The sequence below is a fragment of the Molothrus ater genome, chromosome 3 (assembly GCF_012460135.2).
Source record: "Molothrus ater isolate BHLD 08-10-18 breed brown headed cowbird chromosome 3, BPBGC_Mater_1.1, whole genome shotgun sequence".
Classification (NCBI taxonomy): Eukaryota; Metazoa; Chordata; class Aves; order Passeriformes; family Icteridae; genus Molothrus; species Molothrus ater.
This window is the reverse complement of record NC_050480.2, coordinates 87,469,088-87,487,451: the sequence shown is the minus strand read 5'-3', so window position 1 is coordinate 87,487,451 and position 18,364 is coordinate 87,469,088. Positions and strand designations below refer to the sequence as shown.

At 43.7% G+C, this 18,364-nt stretch overlaps 1 protein-coding gene across 1 annotated transcript in view; it reads right to left on the bottom strand.

Annotated features, from left to right (window-relative positions):
* The window catches only part of LRRC1 (leucine rich repeat containing 1), a 69,403-nt gene extending 55,424 nt beyond the window's left edge, over positions 1-13,979 (bottom strand). Inside the window, exon 1 of the mRNA XM_036380884.2 lies at positions 13,495-13,979. Coding sequence (XP_036236777.1) covers positions 13,495-13,653 — 159 coding nt within the window. The 5' untranslated portion in view covers positions 13,654-13,979. The remainder of the gene's footprint in view (positions 1-13,494) is intronic.
* Between the last annotated feature and the right edge of the window lie 4,385 nt (positions 13,980-18,364).

The following is an 18,364-nucleotide window of genomic DNA, read 5'->3' as shown; positions in this document are numbered from 1 at the left end:
TTGCTTTTTAATCCTTCATTGTCTACAAAAGATCCATAACTGCATTTTCATATCATTACCATTCTTACCTTAAAACAAATGTAGCCCTTTCTCTAAATATTTATTAATATGCCTAAACCAAGAATCCATCAGAAGCTTAGAAAAGCACTTAAAGACACTTTTGTGAAAACATAGCAGGAGTACACTCTGCAGAGGAGATCCCAATCTGTCCTAACACTCCAAAGTAAATACTTGCCAAAGCAGTGTCTAGCTGCTAAACTGTATGAAAGTTATAAGATTTGTAGGAGAACATCAATATTTATCTGTGCAACAGTTGTCCCTGACAGATATTCAATGGCAAGTGAGCAAAGACAGCAGGAACATGGTTAAAAGACAGAGCAGTCATCCAAAGAGCTGGATATCCACAGGAAGGTTTGAGGGCACCCACAGTACCACGTGTCAATGCAGTTCGTATTTATTAAATGTGCAGAGCACGTGTGCAACAAGCAATATTACACAATATTTAAAGATATTCCTTTTCCTTCAGCTGACTACTACTTAAAAGAAAAATTAACTGGAAGGTTTATTTTCCATCTGCATAACAATTTTTAATGAATTACACCATTTCCTAGATAAAATCAAACTGCAGTTACACGAATGGCATTTCTTTGAACTTCCGGTTTGTTTTTTTTCCTTTAAAGTACAGGACTCAATCACTCTTGCATGTTTAGTGCATCCTACTCCCATTTCATTAAGTGTTCTTCCTTTCTCTAAGACACATCATTAGTGCTCTGAAGCACTGCTGGAGAGGCAAGCAATTCCTTTTAGCCATATATGTTTTACCTTTCAAAAAGGCCACAAAGGGAATGAAGGGAAACCAGAGAACAAAGAGAATGAAAAGCTTACTCAATAGAGTTCAACAAACATAAACATATATATACGTGTATATAGACGTATGTGTATAAACATCTGAGATTTTTAAAATACATGCCAACAAGAAACGTGTTCCTAATTTGATGTTTCTAACACAGTTCTGCCTCTATTTGATAAGCTCTAACATGATCCAAAGTGCAATGGGACTGTTGGCCAGAGCAGCATATCCACCCAGCATGCTCTAATAGCTGGTTTTGATTGCAGACCCAATGCCTCTATGAGTATCTTGGCAACACTTCTAATGCTGCTTAGTTTAGCCAGCCTAATTAATAGTGCCTCAATGAGAAAAATAATGCCACGAGCATAAGCACTGAAGGAGCCTACAACTTGCTATTTAGTACCAGTTCCTGACCCTCAACTGAAGCTTTTCCTGCTATCAAAGAATTTATAGAGGTTTCTATTATATGGATTTTCTAAGAATATACATCTTGAACAGATCCCTTCTCTCACTGGAAAACTAACCAAGACTCTCTCACCCAGACACATATTTAAAAAAAACTTCATTCTGACAAAATTGGGTCGATGTCAGCCAACAGAAGAAAAAAAAGTAACAGATAAGTGCATGACTCACTGAAAAGTATAAACAGACAGTGTGATCCCACAGCCCTCATTTTTTATACCTTTTTTTTAAGAATACACTACAACTGGTACTCAATTCTAGAAAAAAAAAAGTTAAGAGAATTAAGCCAAACTAGTAGGATATTTTCTTCCATGCAAGTGGCCAAGACAACATATCTCTGCATTTCTTTCAATGGGTCTGCTGAAACAAAAAATACTCATGCCTGAGAATTTTCCCTGAAAATTCAGCATCTTAGCTGATGGGAATAAAAAAAACCATAAATGGACATACATGAAAACAATAAACAGTTGAAGTAAAACGTATAGGAGGGAACAAAGATGTATTTGCAGCTAATGCTGTTTAAGGGGCAGAGCAACATTTCGGCATCATCTGAGCTGCTAGAGCCTTTGCAGTCTAGAGACATGTCACACTCCAAACCCACCTGGCACAGGTAGCATAACTAAATGTTTACTGTGTTAAGCTCAACATTTCCATAAAAAGGCTACTACTACCTATTGTGACCACAACTAGCAGCAAAGAGAATTAAAAATTCTCTTTAGGCAGAATCCACCGCCTAATTCTCACAATGGGCTAGCATAAGCAGCAGAAATTAGAATGAGATGTAAAGAAGAAAGAAAATTGCAAATTAACTTGCTTCATGGTTACACACACACCAGATAAGATGAGGGTTTGGTGGTTTTTTGCTTCAGGATTTTTTTTTTTTTTGCAAGCACTTGAGCTGTTGCTGACAAGATTAAGAATTTGTAAGCATTTGCTCTTATGTCAGATCTCCCTCAGATGCCAATATGGATTTTCCACATACACATGCTGCCTCAGCTTTTAAGGCTTCTTCAGGCAACTACATTATTATATTAAAATGAATTATATTAAAATGAATTAAGTAAACTCTAAGACAGAGTATGTTATTAGGTTCGGTTTCGTAAGTATGTCTGTATTTATTTCACCCATTTCCCAAACCTACAAATGACCAACTAAAGGCTATCTGTGCTTTAGAATTAAGAAGTGGTACATGGCAATTTAAACACAGTTTAACTTCTAAATGCATTCTTGTTTTAAATCTTACTTCAGGCTCCATTTTCTTCTCCTGCATTGTAAACAAAAATCAGTGGGGACACCATTTCATTTGTTTACTTCCAATCACCAGCTATGTGTGCTCCTTCGGTCCTCGGATAAGGGAAATTACAGCCAATCCTTCCCCACACTTTTCACAGTGCTTCAGAAAGATCTTTTCCTGAGGTCTTTCTTCAGGCAAACACAAGTAGAAGAGGTAATTTTGGTAAGCAAAGCAGTGAACAAGAGATAAGGCATCAATCAAATCCATGAAATAACCTTGCAACATAGCTGCTCCCCAATGAGGTCCCTAGCCCCTTGCTTTTAGCCCCTAGGAGTTACTGTTTTGTCTGCACTGTTGCTTGGCTTCAGTGGCAGCAGAGGAAGCCTGTAAGAATATCATGCTATTTAGTGCAATTCAACAGAAGCCCAACCCACTTTAGGTGAACACACTGCTTGGTGCTCAGGACACCATGAGGAAAACAAGGATTAAATCCCATAGTGAAGCAGCACCAGTGATTCCAAGCATTCAACTTCCTCAGAATGGGTTTAATAACCAGGCTCTGGCACAAGCATACACACACATTCCCAATCTGCCTGAAGGGCAAAGGCAAAGAGGGAAGGGTGAGCTTTTCCTCATTCTTCTCCACTCCACTTCTGTCCAAGGCATCAACAGAAAGGCCTTTGACAGACTATCAATAGGGGTCACTCAGTGCTAAGGATTCCAAGGAGATAGGACACTCAGTGCCCAACACTCACCAGCTGGTGGGATTTCAAATATCACTTCTATTCCAGTCAGCCAGTGGACATCCCAGTCAGGAGCTCTCAGCAAGCTGTAATGCACCCTGCACTCCACTCCAGCCTCAAGACATCACCCTCAGTCAAAATCCACAACTAACCTGTGAGCAAAAAACTCTTTCTAGGATACAATCCTGTACATCATTGTCTTAAAATCCAACCCAGAGACTTCTGCCAGTAGCACGGGGGGGAGGCGCAGAGGAAAACCAGCAAGAGCACAGAAAACAGACACCTTTCCTGTAGAAGCACATCCAAACTAGCTGCACAATAAAATGCTGAGGAAGCTGAATCCTACTCTGGATTCATGAAGTGTGAAAAGAGACTCCAGTAAAGCCTAGCATGGTCATTCTCAGTTTGGCATCTCCCACAAAGCCTGCTAGCAACATCAGGACTCCTCAAGTCACTCTGTCTCCTTTCACCTGTGAGCAAGGACAGCTGGCAAAGGCAACAGGGTTTCACAAACACGGATCCCATGTGATCCTTTGGGCACAACACCCTTTAATTTTCAAATAAAATTACTCCCTTAGATATAGAAACAATTTCTGAGGGCAGGGATGAACTCACAGTGCAGCACAGCAGGGTCATCATGCAATTGATGACTGCATCAATGCAGCAGCTGATGGACTTCCTCTGGAGCCATGAGGAGGAGATGCAGCAGCAGCTGGTGATGGACAGCAGCACACAGACCTCTGCCTGCCTGTTCTGTGGCAGGCTGGCAAATGGACAACCACTCCATGCAGCTGAGGTCTCTAATTCTGTCTTCACATGTGCCATGAGCAAAGCCAGAACTGTTATATATACTTGGCATGATGAAAGATTGTTTCACACACCCAACCATGTATGCAGAATATATTCAAGCTATCCTTTGGTCTTGCAACATTCTACTACCAACTTTGTGATCATGAATATTAGTGAAAACATCACGGAGGTGGACATTAAAGCAGAGTCATACAAAACATTAATAAAGTTACTAGATCTCACAACAAGAAAAAAATATTAATGAAATAGCACAGTTCATGGGCACATATCCTAAACAGAAGCAGATGCTGCAACTGCTGCCTCTCCCTCCAATGGGTACTTGAAAGCCCAAGAGAAAGGTAAGCCAGGCTGTGGGGGAAGGCCTACAGAAGACAGAGCAAAAATGATACCAATGCCTCACTGAAGCTGATATTCAGCATCGACCTGCTACACTTCTGACACCCCATTTTCAAGCATCTGCCATTTTCTGAACCACTGACAAGGATGGGCCAATTGCAGGTCCTACTCTCAGTTGTTACCATTCCCTTTAAAAGAAGACAAATAGGGGACTGTCCACTCTCAAAAACCAATACCTGCAGCACTGAATCAAAATGCTGCCCTACCAAGCAATGCACTGACCAGGTTGTCTCCCACTGCTCCTGGCAGACAAGGATTTACTTTCTTTTATATCAATTAAGCAGAAGCAACAAAGGTAAAAGAGCACTCCATGCTAGAGGTGTTTATTAGAGCACAGTGGTGAGAGGGACTACCTCTGCCTTTAAGAGAGGCCAGAAAACATCTACAACAATGAAATAGATTCATTGCAGTTAAATGCATTTGCCATTTGGAGGAAAAAAAAAAAACAACTAAAGCCCACATTAATCTCTCTAATGAATTTCTAGCATGCATTTTTCCAGTATACAAGACTGTTGGCAGGAGGTAATGTCTTTATTTTTGACCAACAAATATAATTAGAAAAATAACTCTATGTATAATCATAAAACTTATTTTAGAGGTACAGATGTATCATCTCTGCCCACAAACCTTGTCTCATCTATGTACATCACGAAGAGAAGGGAATGTTACCAGTTTACTACAACACTACACACCTTTCAAAAAAAAGTTAAAGGTATTGAAACGTATTGAAAGTACTTAATTACTTTCAACTCAGGACAAAAATCAGCAGAGCTGAGTTGTTACTACAAAAAACTGCCATCAGAAAATATTTCAAACCAAGCACACTTCAAAAATCTTCTGAACAATTGTAGGGACACTAACAGGGAAGACAATGACTTTCCTCCCATCAGACTGTGGTCTTTCATTTGATGTCAAAAGGTAAAGTATTTCTTCAAGTGTGAAGGAATACAACAGAGAAATCTGGAAAGTAGGAGGAGAAAACCTAGACATACTTAACTGGCAATAAACTTCTTTGTAGCCTTCAACACAGAGCTCTATGTTTAGAGGTATGTTAATATAAGGATCCAACGTTGCTTCTCTACAAACGATTATGGATTTTAATAATTCAAGCATATACTGCATGATAGTACTAATTGACAATAATGACAACTGGTTACAAAAGGTAACATAGTCTCAAGATACCAGTGCTCTTAGCAAGTATTTTAAAGAGCATTTGTCATACTGAAAAAAATCTCAAACTTTCAATAAAACTACTTTTACTGTGTGTGCACAGTCTGCTTCAGCTTCACCCAGTGGCACAGTTCTCTCTCTGACACTAACTGTAAATACATGGTTGTTCAAATCATACAGCGGTATTTCTTTAAGGATTTACAGCAAGATGTGCAAAAACACCATGACATTATCAATGTAGAAAGTAAAACAATTAAACATTTGAGGGTGAATAAACCTTGAAAACCACAACAATTCAATCTGTATCATTAAAACCACCCAAGTTAAAGATGGGCAAAACCCTTGATATGCCCTCTACAGAATCATAAAACAGGTGAGGTTGGAAGGGGCTCTAGAAATCACCTCGTGCACCCCCTGCTCAAAGCATGGACCACCTAGAGAAGGTCACTTTGGACCATGTTCAGTCAGGTTTACAGCATCTTCATGAACAGAGACTGCACAACCTCTCTGGACAACCCATGCCAGTGTTTGACCATCCTCACAGTAAAAAGTATTTTCATATTTCAGACAGTATTTTCATATTTCAGACAGTTCCTTGTGTTTCAGCCCTTGCCCACTGCCTCTTGTAAGGTCACGGGGCACCCCAAGCAAGGTTTCATGCTGATTAACATGTATTTATATACAACCATGAGCCTTTTTCTTCTCAAGGCTTAACTCTTCTGGCTCCTTTAGCCTTCTCTCCTGAGAGATGCTCCAAGCCCTTAATAGTCTTTGTGGTCTCTACAGTGTATGTCCAGTCTCTTCATTTGGGATACCCAGCACTAGACAAAGCACTCCAGGTCTGTTTCCCCAATGCTAGCCAGAGGACAAGGATCACCTGCTGGCAATGCTTTGTGTTGCACAGCCCAGGATATTGTCGGCTCTCTTTGTCATGAAGGAGCATTGCTGGCTGACAGACAACTTGCCCACCAGGTCACCCATGGCCTTTTACTGGAAAACTGTTTTCCAGATGGTCGGCCCTCAGCCTGTACTGGAGAACTGGGTTATTTCTCTCCAGGTGCAGGTGTATTTCTCTTGACTGAACTTCATGAGATTCCTCTCTGCCCATTTCTCCAGCCTCTCCCTGTCCTGCTGAACGGTAGCATAAACATCATTTTTACCAACCTCTTCCAAGGAGAATCCTAAACATACCAAAGTTTGTTTTCTCAAGATGCTGCTTATTGTTCTGTTCCTTCCTCTCAGAACCCAGAACTCCACCATCTCATGGTCACTATAGCCAAGGTGACCAAGGTCAGTACAGCTACTACAACCCTGATCTTCACATCTCAACCTGCCTTTTCTTTTTAAGTATGAGGTCCAACAGATCACCTCTGTCCAGTAAATCCTTGAGCAGCTGTGTTAGGAAGCCATCAAAGCACTTCAGAAAACTCCTGGATTGCTTATGTCCTGATGTGTCCCCCTTCCAGCTGTCACGTCATTCAAGACCCACGTGAGGGGCTGAGCCTGCAAACATGAGACTTCTTCCAGGTATGTGAAGAAGGCATCATCTACTACTTCATCCTGATCAGCAGACACCCAAAACAATGTCATACACTAATCCCAACCTGCTCTCAGCTGGCCCATCATCCATCCAGAAGAAAAACTTCACAAATCCCTGCTACTCTCTCATCCAAAGGGCAACTCCCCATCCTTGCTTTCCTGGCCTGTCCTTAAAGAGCCTGTGTTTATTCACTGCAGCACTCCAGCCACATGAGACATCCCACCACATGTCTCCGAACTCAGGGAGATCTGTGCATTCAATAAAAGGAAATAAAGTTCCTATATATGTACAACTTAAGCAGCTATAAACACAAATTTAAAGAGAGGTACAGTACAATAATTGTGTCTTCCCACAGATTACTGGCCACTGACCAAACAAGTGTCTTTCAGGCTTATGGTTGCATAATGATAGAAACAATGGTAGAACAGTGAAACTCAGTTCAGAACAGGTTTGTTCCTGAGACAAAGGTATGGTATGGGAGGAACAGTGGGACTGTTTCTTAAGGAGCTTTCTCATGATTTTAGTAAGATAACAGCACCCTGGATTTCAACAGCACACATAATAGAGATACCGACAGTGCTGAATGTCAAGCAGAGCAGACCAGCAGCATCCCTAACAAAGAAACTGGGGCACAGGAAGAGGCCAGGGTTTAAACAGGTCTCTTGGGAAAAGGGTCTCACATCTATCTAGTAACTCTACAGAGAAGCTTTAGTATCTAACACCAAGAAGAAAAATCACAGATGACAGATATAATTTGTAAGCTCAGAGATGCAAAATGATTCGGTGCTGCACTACATTAGGTTTACAAACACTACATAAAAATCATTCCCCAAAGGAAAAAAAAAACTTCCTCAGACTCTTAGGCTAAACTAAGTGCATAGAAAAAATTTTGAAATTTTTTCTGCCACTGGAGTTTTTCCATAAACAACATCTGCTAGAAGTATCATGGGAAAGTGGTCTTTATTCTTTGAGTTAAAGAACTGAGCAGCAGCAAGACAAAACAGCAGCAAAACAAGTGTTATAAGCTATTTCCACCACCCACCAATGCAAAGAACGCTGTGATTTAATACAAAGGCCAAAATATAATACTGCATTCAAGGGTTCCTAAGATTTTTTTTTCTATCACTGGAGAAAGAAATATGCAGGGATTCAGTTTTGTACTGCAAATTTGAATCACAGAGAAATTAAGTTGACAGGATGTATTTGCCCTTAAATTCTAATGTACTGGAATAGAAAACACCATTTCATCAACTACAGACTGATCTATAGAATTGAAAGCATTTTACTTTTATCTGATGCTTTTCATTAGAAAAGCTATTGAAACGCATCATGCAGAATGTGTTATTTTCTTCTATCACAGCAATTTGCCAGAAAGCCTACTCTTCAGTGAAGAATAGTTTTTGACGTGCAGCAAATGATATACTGCACATTACAGCCTGAGTTGAAAAATTCATCAAGTTTTCACTCCCAAGGAAAACAAAAATGCTATGGGTTTAGAAAAGAAAACCACACAAACCACATTTTTAAATCGCTCTATGCACACTGGCAACCACTTTTTTTTTCTCCAATAAAATCAGATACACAAAATAATCAACAGAAGGCACATGGGATCCAACACAGGAGAAGGAATTATTTAAGCAAGTTGTGAGGTACACTTTACCACCGACTCTATACATAGCCCATCCTTTTCAGACCAAAGGGTGCAGCTCTTTAATTTGTCTTGTAAAACAGAAGTGGCGAGAAGCATGCTGACAGCTAGAAATTGCTGTTCTGTGGGAAAACAGCCACATCTGCTGAGAAAGGCTTCAGAGAGACTTCATTATTGTGGAAAACCACCAGCAGCTTAATAGTATACAGCTTGCTCCTCCAGCACATCCCACCAGGCTGGCTTATCCTGCAAGAAGGGTAAGAGCAGAGGAGGGAACCTGGGAGGCAGCAGGCAGGAAGGGGAAAGAGCAGAGTACAAAGGAAAGAGATGTTTGCAAGGGCAGTCAAGAACCCAGCAAAGAAGGGATGGGAGAGGAAGCAAAGCATCAGCAACAGACGGTAGACAGAGCTCTTTGGGTTGGAAGAAATAAGAAAGATCCTGGAACATGAAGGATGGGGGAGGGTGGGAAAGTATGAACATTCAGGGTGAGAAGTCTGAGACACCAGTGGTAAAGACAGAAAAAGGTCACTGTCAATATAAGAACAAGTTCTGCATCATGTAACTGGGGAATGGAGCAAAGAAGGGATCACGGGATCCAGCAGAGCAGCTAAGGAAACCTTGACAAAGATTCACTTCCTGACATGGAAACCAAATGTGCAGCAACAAAATTATATAAAAAACCTTTAAGTTATTCTACAAACAAAAATTATTACCTTGCATTCTTAAAATGCTGACAGATACAACTTGATAAAAAAAAGCATTTGTAGGAAAAAGGGGGTCAGAGAAACAGTTCTTTTTCTGGTCCATATATTAATGCCCAAGGAAGCAAACATGGGGAAGAGTAGAAATAACAAGGGCACCTTTCTCTGCTCCTCAGACATTTTTTTTCAGGTATTTTCCAGATAAACCCTTCCTACCCTCTCCCCTTAGAAAAAAGTGAAGAATTCTACCATGCATTTTGGTCAGCTTACAGAACAGAAATAAAACTAGCAAAGTAACTCCCTCAACATGATTCAAGTGTATTCCTTGTTTCTCCTGAGGATATTTCACATGACTCTCATAACACACAATTCAGCAATAGTGCTGAGTCCTGCTAGTCATTTTCCTTCAAGATGCTACAGCAATTCTCTAAGTTGTCTTCCATATTTTGATAGGATTCTTATGTGTATTTCTTCTGTTGGGTTTTTTCATTAACACCCTAACACACGCCATGTTCTACTAGCTTATTCTAGAATAAGAGAGGTTTTAAGTATGCTAGGAAAGCCTACAAATTAAACAAAGCCTAAGACTACTTCTGTATCTCAAAATGGAGATTTTAGGATGTATTAGAGTATATTCTTTTAATGGTATTGGATCAAACCAACCAAGGACACCTTTTATAGCTACTTGATAGAAATGGGAGCAGAGAGAAGTGGGGGGGAGGAGGGAAGCATGTGCATCCAACACAAATTGCCTCATCAGCTTGAGAGAAATGCAGCAGATCCACATATTTCATCATGCACTTGCTGATATTTATCTCCCTCAGAAAGCTTTACATTTGAAGGGATGAAAACCAAAATACAAGTGGATGTAAAGTGGATGTCTAGAAATAAAGCCATCATCACTGTCAGTCTTGTAGCCATGGCAAAGTTGGTAACTCACCAGTATCTACTTGATTTCAGAGAAGCTTTACAAGACCTCCTGCCTGCTGTAGAAGACCTTTCAGACCACAGCTGCCCAAACTGGGGAAGTGAGTCTGAACTACCTGTGTGCACAATGAAGAGCTGAGCAGCAGCAGAGTTGGGGTCTCCTCCTCCATCCATGGCAACTTCTGCTGCAAGTGACAGAGTTTACAGGGAGATTCTTCTTCACTCTGCCAAGGTGAGGCTTTACAGCAGCAATTTCCTAAGGGGCATCACAACCATCTCAGCAGCACAAACATCTTATCAGTGTTGAAGGATTATATTATGGTATCAGCACAGCCCACAGGTGATTCACCAGGAATTGGCACAGATCACTGTGAACTTCAGGACTTCATCAAGCACTGAAAAACACCTAACTAACCAGCCACTGAGAGTTACATAATTCTCCTGACTTGTTTAGGCCTCAACTCAGCCAAAATCTAGCTTGATTTTGTATTACTGCCTTTATGTATGTAGAGAAGAAACTTAATGGAGGTAAGGTCAAACTAATATAATGAATTACACTAAATTAAGGACGTAACAACCACTTTTATCTATGCTGACCCAACAGTTTGTTAATTACACACTGATGATTTCCCCCATGTTTTCTCTACCAGAGGTATGGTCTACCCCAGCTTTTTGCACTGATTACCAATTCTGAATCTGTACTTTGCATTGACACTACCCTTTAAATATAACAGCAATGAGTAATGTATGCTGTAGATACCTTCCACTGAGAGATCTTCCATGATTCTCCTCAACCAGATTCCAAGAGGAGAACTTTCAGAACTATCTGCTGGTAGAAAAGTTGAACAGGGCTCTTCCCATCAGTTTTACCCTCAATACATTAGTTTCACATTCAGGACTGCAGCTCTATTTTTGTACCTCAGAATTCTGCAGAGTCAACACTTACATGAGGTGATGGTGCTGTTATTCCATTTATCAGAAATCATTAATAAGGAACTGACAAGGAAAGTTCATAGGTTTGTGCAGGAAGCCCCAATAAAAATGCCTCCCTGCATTGCTGACAAGGCACAAAGTACTTAGGACAGATACAAGTATGTTTCTGTGGTTGTATTTCTTCAGATTCCTCCTAGTCCAGCCAAAAACCCACAAACATATTCCTACAGTATATTCAGGCACTCCTGTAACATGATCCATGCACATTAAAAAAAAAAAAAAACCACCAAAAAAACAACCAAAAAAAAAAAACCTTCTTTCTAACTTCAACTTCTGTTTGATTCCACCACAATGCGAAGGAGCCTGGGCTGATTTTTGGAGTTTTTTAACCCCCTCAGCTATTTCTTACAGGTATGGGATGTAATGCATAGTCACATGCAACTAATGGGAAAAAAGTGGTCTATTTAAGCCTCACAGGGCAAAAAAAGGCTATTTCATATCTTATGGTTCAAGGAATAGAAGAGAAACAGTAAATAGCTGCACTCTATTTACAGAAACTAGTACCATGTAACACCATGAACAGACATCATCCTTTACATTTGTACACAGCAACCAGTCAGTGGTGAATTTATTACTTTTTTTTAAAATCCAAGAGCCATGGGTGTCAATGGGATTTTAGTCACACACACATTAAATGTCCCTGTAACATGATGTGTACCAGCCTGAAAGCCAACACTAATAAGAAAGATCTTGTACAAAGGGACTCCTGAGTTTGGTCTGTGCACAAAGCCAGCAAAAACTGCTGGAAGTAAAAATAGCACCCACACACAGGCTATGCAAACCAGTTTTGCTCTACTTCAGAAGGATAAAGAGTTCAGTCACAACAAGATGCAAACTTGTGCCTAGGTTTTTCAAAAGAAAAAGCCAAATTTAACACATCAGTCCAACTGACTATTTTTACTAGTGTCTGAAGGAAAACCTAGCCACCATGATTACTCTTACTATATAGAGTTGAAAAAAGAGAGTGTATGTGAGTGCACCGAATTTCAAAAAGGAAAAAGTAAGGCTGTCTAAGTCTGGATATGAACAGAGCAACTTTGATTCAGGTACAAACAAAGGTGCTTTTGAAAAATTTTCTGGCTAGTGAGCTCAGTTTCTTAGATTCCAAGTTAGTAAGAGTCCACATAGCTTTAAGACGTAGGTTCCAGGTAACACTTCCCGTGTCAAACTCTACCAACCACAACTCACAAAGGTTTCTGAGTTGTCCAAAGTTTAAGGAACAAACAAGGGGGAAAAAGCTCGGGGGTCCTCAAGTCAGAAGTGGAGCATCCTCCCATTCCCTCCGCATCTGTGGAGCCGCAGTGCCTCGCTGGAACCACTCTCATGGAGTCCCTCCGGCAAAATCTGCAAGTGCCACCCGGAGAGGGACACTGGTAGGTACCACTTCAAGGTCTCAAAATCATGTTGAATTTAACGTGAATTCCTCTTTGACAATAACACCAAAAATACAGTATGCATAAAACTCTGAGTACAAGCTTCAAGTGAGAAGCAAAACACTGACAACTGCGCGGGACTTAGACCGAGACACAGAAAAGGCTTATTCGTCTCTCGTGTTTTGCACAACGAAGTTTCCAGGAGTAGAAAGCAGAAACGGGAACGCGGTTATCTGCTGGAGGGTTTTGGTTTTCCCATGTACGGAGCAGATAGTATCTACCGAAAGGGGAAAAAAGGGGAGGGCTGAATATCCTCCAAGGTCTCGTAATTCCGATGACGTGCATGTTAATCACAATATTCACTCATGTCCTGCGACTCCGGCACCAACCCCCCTGCCCTCCAACAGGACCTGTCCTGCTGCAAGGCGCGGACCTCCAGGTTTTGCTCATGAAAGCTCATTTCCCATCAAACTCCGGGGAAACGCTACCCTGAAACTCCGGCTCTTCCTTTAACTCCGAGGGCTGCTACCACAGACCCACGGCCCCAGGAGCCCCTCACCGCCGCCTCGGGGCGGGCGCTGGACCGGGAGCTCGGCGGGCACCTGCCGGGGCAGCTCACCTGGGTCCCCGCTCCCACTCCCGCTCACCTTGGGCAGCTCGCGGAGCTGGTTGGCGTCCAGCAGGAGCTCCTCCAGGCTGCGGCTGTAGCGGTAGATCTCCTCAGGCACGGCGGCCAGCGAGCAGTGCCGCTTGTCGATGGACTCCACATGGCGGTTGCACCGCCACAGGGGGATGCAGTGGAACATCGCCCCGCCGCCGGGGGCCGCGGGGCGGGCGCCGCCGCTCACCGCCGCCCCCTCCTCGCCGCCGGCCGCGGGAGCTGCTGCCCGCTCCGCCGCCGCGCAGCGCGGGTCCCGGCGAGCCAGCGGCCGCAAGCCGCATCCAGCGCGCCGCCGCCACCGGCGGGAAGCAGCCCCGGGCGAGCGCGGCGGCCCCGGGAGAACAATGGGCGGGAGCCGGAGCGGGGCGGAACCGGGGGCGTCCCCCTAGTGCCTCTCGGCGGGCCGCTGCCCTCTCCGCAGAGACATCGCGGGGCGCCGAGCGCAGCGCTGCCGGCCGCCGCCGCGCATTCCCGCGCCTGACCCGGAACACGGGCGGCCGCTCCCGCTCCCCCTCCTCTCCTCCCCCGTCCCGGCTGACATCAGCGGGGCCGGGCCCTGCCGCCCTGCCCCGCCCCGGGCCCGGACCCGGCCCGCCGCTCGCACACCCCCCCGCTCCCGCCCCGGCGCCGCCTCGCCCCGGGCAGCCGGGGGCGGGCGGCCGCACAACTTTCTGCCAAGGGAAAGAAAAGCAGCGCCGGCTGGAAGCTTCTCCCGGCTGGAAGCGTAGCGTGCTGCCCGGCAGCGGGGCTCGCACCGCAACCCTCCGCCCCGGGGACTGGCGGGGCGCCGCTCCCCCAGCAGCCGCCGGCCCGCAGCCGCCCCGGGCGGGCTCGGCCAGCGCCCCGCGCGGCGGGCGGCGGCTGCTGCTGTCGGAACGGCGGCGTCCGCAATCCCCGGGAGTGGCGGGGAGCGGTTCGGGACGCTCATTTTACCCACTCTGGGACATGCCGATCCCTAGCTGAAGCGCCCGGGAACACCGAGCGGGAGAGTGCGCAGACCACGCTCACAGTTTCTTTTCAATTGTGAGAACTCTGTCTGGAAAGTAGCACAATAAAATGTATGAAACGCACTCTAGGTACCTGGTCGTGAGTAATGTTTTCTCTCTCAAATTGCATTGGTCTAATATTAAAAAAGAAAGACAGAAATATATACTATCCTCAAGGCTTTCTGAATTACGGGGTTTTTAATCCACTTTCAAAAGGGCAATCGTTAGGTCACAAGGGTTAACAAAGGCAAATACTCCGGCAGTCCTCTGCCCGCGTCCGCCGGCTCGGCTCCGGCAGTCCCACTCCACAGCCCTGTGAGTGGGGCGAGGTGCTCCTGAGCTCTGATGGCAAAACAGCCTTAAAGGATCTCGTCTTTCTGGTTGCATAATAGCAATTTTGTAATCTACACAGCAACACAAAATACTTTTGAAAAGAGGGAGTTAACATCAGCGTTGTTCTTGAAATATTGCTAATTTCTTGCATAATTATAATTGGGTGCAGATACAGGATTAGGGAAGAGGGAGTTTATTGTAATTGTCTCTGTTCTTCAATCCCTGCATGGTACCAACAATACTTAATCTTACAAAGTTGTAATGTATTTACTGTTAGGTTCTTCTTAAATCAGCTAATAAATCCTACAAGCTGCACTTGTTAAATTTCTGTGGGAATTGGAGTGATCTGCCTATTTTTTGGTTTTAAAAACATCTTAGGTACTTACATACTGTTACTCTTTGCAGACCTACAAAACAAGAAACTTTAAAAATGTTAACTTTTTCTTATAAATATCTTTAAAAAATAGCTGTCAGAACCAATTGTTTCTTTCTTCCATGAATATATTCAGTAATTACAAAAGAGCATTCATAAATGTGTTCACATGTGCTCAGAAACAGGGCAGGCACACACCAGCACTCCTGAACCTTCCCAGCCCCGCAGCAGGAGATTAGATAACTTCAACAGGATAAATCAAACCAACCTGGCAGAGCTTGGCAAAGACAGGGATGCAGGAAGCTGCCCAGAAGATTTCACATGTGGAGATGAGGACCATCTCTGTCACAATTAGTGGGTCACAGCCAGGGCCAGCCAGGCACTTCAGATGCACTTCTTGCAGCTGCTGGTGAGACTGGTCCTCCCTGATTCCAGGCAGAGGAGCTAGGTTCAGAAAATCAATCTTCTCATGGCAACTCCAACCCAAGATTTGACACTGAAGGTATTGAACCAGATGCAGGGAATGTGGAGGCTCAGCAGAGATCAACTGAACAAATACTGAGGCAGATATAAGGCTCCAACTGTTCACAAGCCTCTGTGACCAACAGCAGATTTGCTGCCAAGATTGCTTTGCCTAAATTCAGCAACCTCAGTGCCTCTTTTCCTAGGGAACTCTCTGAAGAAGTGACACTACAGAGGAGCCATCCAGCAGGGCACATGAACAAGGGAGGGCTACTGCTGACTACCCCCAGTTTACCTAGGACATGCAGTACTACAAAGGACTACATCACAGGAATGGGATAAATCAAAGCGTTTGAAACTGGAGAACAACATGACTTGCTTAATTGCTGAACAGAAGGATGAACACATTGCCTCCTGAACTCCAACTCTAAAAAACAGACTGGTCAGAGAGGCACCTCAGGACCTTGTGTCCATCTTCTGCTTGTCTGGAAGCATCCACACTGTCCCACAGCTGAATATGACAACAGGCAAGAGCTCTAGCAGTGGCCTCAGTGGAAAGGTTCTCTCACCATCTTACACTGCTCTCTGTGCCATTTGGGAGAAATGCCCAGCATGCCCTCCAGACAAAGAGGACTTCAGATCCCAGCACTACACTGATTGTCTCAGATGCTTGTAAACAGCTTAAACCTTTCTTCCATGACATGGACACAAAATCTGACATGAGATGTCACTTCTGCAGATGCTGTCATGTGTCTCATGACTAGGCCTCACTGTGACAAGTCTAGGCAGTAACAGGAGGGTGACTGACAATCGGGTGAGTCTGTATACTTTAATGAATAATGAGTCAAAATTTGCACGGTTCTCATGAGTCTCAGGGAGTCCAGGGGACAGAGTGATTGCAAGAAAGCTTAATACTTATTTATGAGATCTGCCTTCACCAGCTGATACTCAATACAAGGATAAAGATCTTTCCTTTCTCTACGTTGGACAGCTAGTGTCACAGAATTCTGATAAAATCCTTGGAAGCTTAGGACAATAAATCAGTGCTAGTGCCCCTGGCCCGCTGCAGAGGTGAAAGTATAGCCTGAAGCTATGGTGTGGAAATAGTCACTGAGGAAGTCAAAAGGCAAATCAGTGCCATTCTTGGGAAAATAGTATTCTCACTGTAGAAAGCAACCTCCCAAGCAAGCTAACTTGTTCAGCTTTGCTCAGTGTAATAAGTTACTGGTATCTGTGGTTCTTCTGCACTAGGAAATAGCAGCAATAAAAAACCTTCCCTAAATGAAGAAGACATCTCATATTGGGACAAGTTTTGGTGGGAGAGGTCTTGAAAAAAGGGTGAGAAGAGAGAATTGTGATACAATACAGTAACTAGAAGCTATAGCCAGGCATGCAAGTTGTGAGAAAGGAGGACAGCAAGTTGCCAGGATTCATACTAACACATACCTGACAACCTTATTACTTGGGGCACTGTGCCTCCCGGGGGTTCGGAGCAGTGTTGCCCTCTCTGATAGAAGCAGTCCTGCTGCATTACACATTTCCACTGCAAGCCAAGGTGTGGCTCACATGCAGAAGGAATTAAGTTGTGCTGGTCTCACAGTCCTGCAGGAGGATTACCTGGTTTCAGCTGCCATTTGATAAGAGAGGTAGAGCCAGTACCTCTTCTGCAGGAGGAGTAAATGAGTGTGGGGAGCAGCTCTGTGCTTCTTTCCCAGCCGACCGCTTTCTTCAGTCTTGTGCAGACAAGGTCAGACTTCTACCAGCTCTGATTCAGAGGGGAACAGATGCTATTCACACTGTGATCAGGGAGCCCACATCAGGGTTTGTGACAGTCCCTGTTGCCCCCGTTAAATGGTGTTACGGTGCTCATTAACAAAGTTTGCAGCTGGTTATTTGCAGGACATACACAGCAGGAGGTGAGCAAACTCTCCTGCATGGCATTGCCAGCAGAACTGTGTTGAGTGCAAGAGATCACCCTGCTGAACAGTTCAGTGCTTCCAGGGCCTCTCTGTTGGGAATGACACCAGGGGTACCAGTTATACACACAGTCACTTCATAGTTGAAACCTGGGAGACTGGTCATGACCAAAAAAATTAATGTCTTAAGTCCATCAAACAAAGAGCCATCCTTCAGTCACTCCAGCCTGGTCTGGGCATATAGCCAAGAGCTTCAGTGCTGAAAATCTCAATTTCTCTTACTAGATACCATCATCCTGAGTGATCCTGAACAAAAAATTAGGTTTCTGTGACTTACAAAGAACTCAGACAATGAAATGTGAAATACAGATAAGGCTGGACTGATCTCAGGAGTGTTCCTGGAAGTTATGATTTGAAAGAAGCAAGAGCAAGGTCATGCTGTTGCTCTCCCTCCTCAGCACAGCTCAGACAGAATTGCTTTCTGGCTTGTCAAAAGGCAATTCAAGCAAAGAACGCCAAGTTTCAGGTTGAGATTCTTACAAGAAGGCCTAGAGCAAGGATATCCATGGGCTTGAGTGAGTGCAGAGGAGGTTAGTGCTGCTACAAGGAAAGCAGTAATACTCAAAATAATCAGAATTTAATAGTAATGTACATTGTTGGATATAAAGAAAACATAAAGAATGGATAGAAACAAACCTCCATACCGATAAAATAAAAATAAAGCAGGCCAAGTTTCTGAAGTCTCTTTCTGTATTCAGAACCTCTTCCTTCCCCCAGATTTCTAAG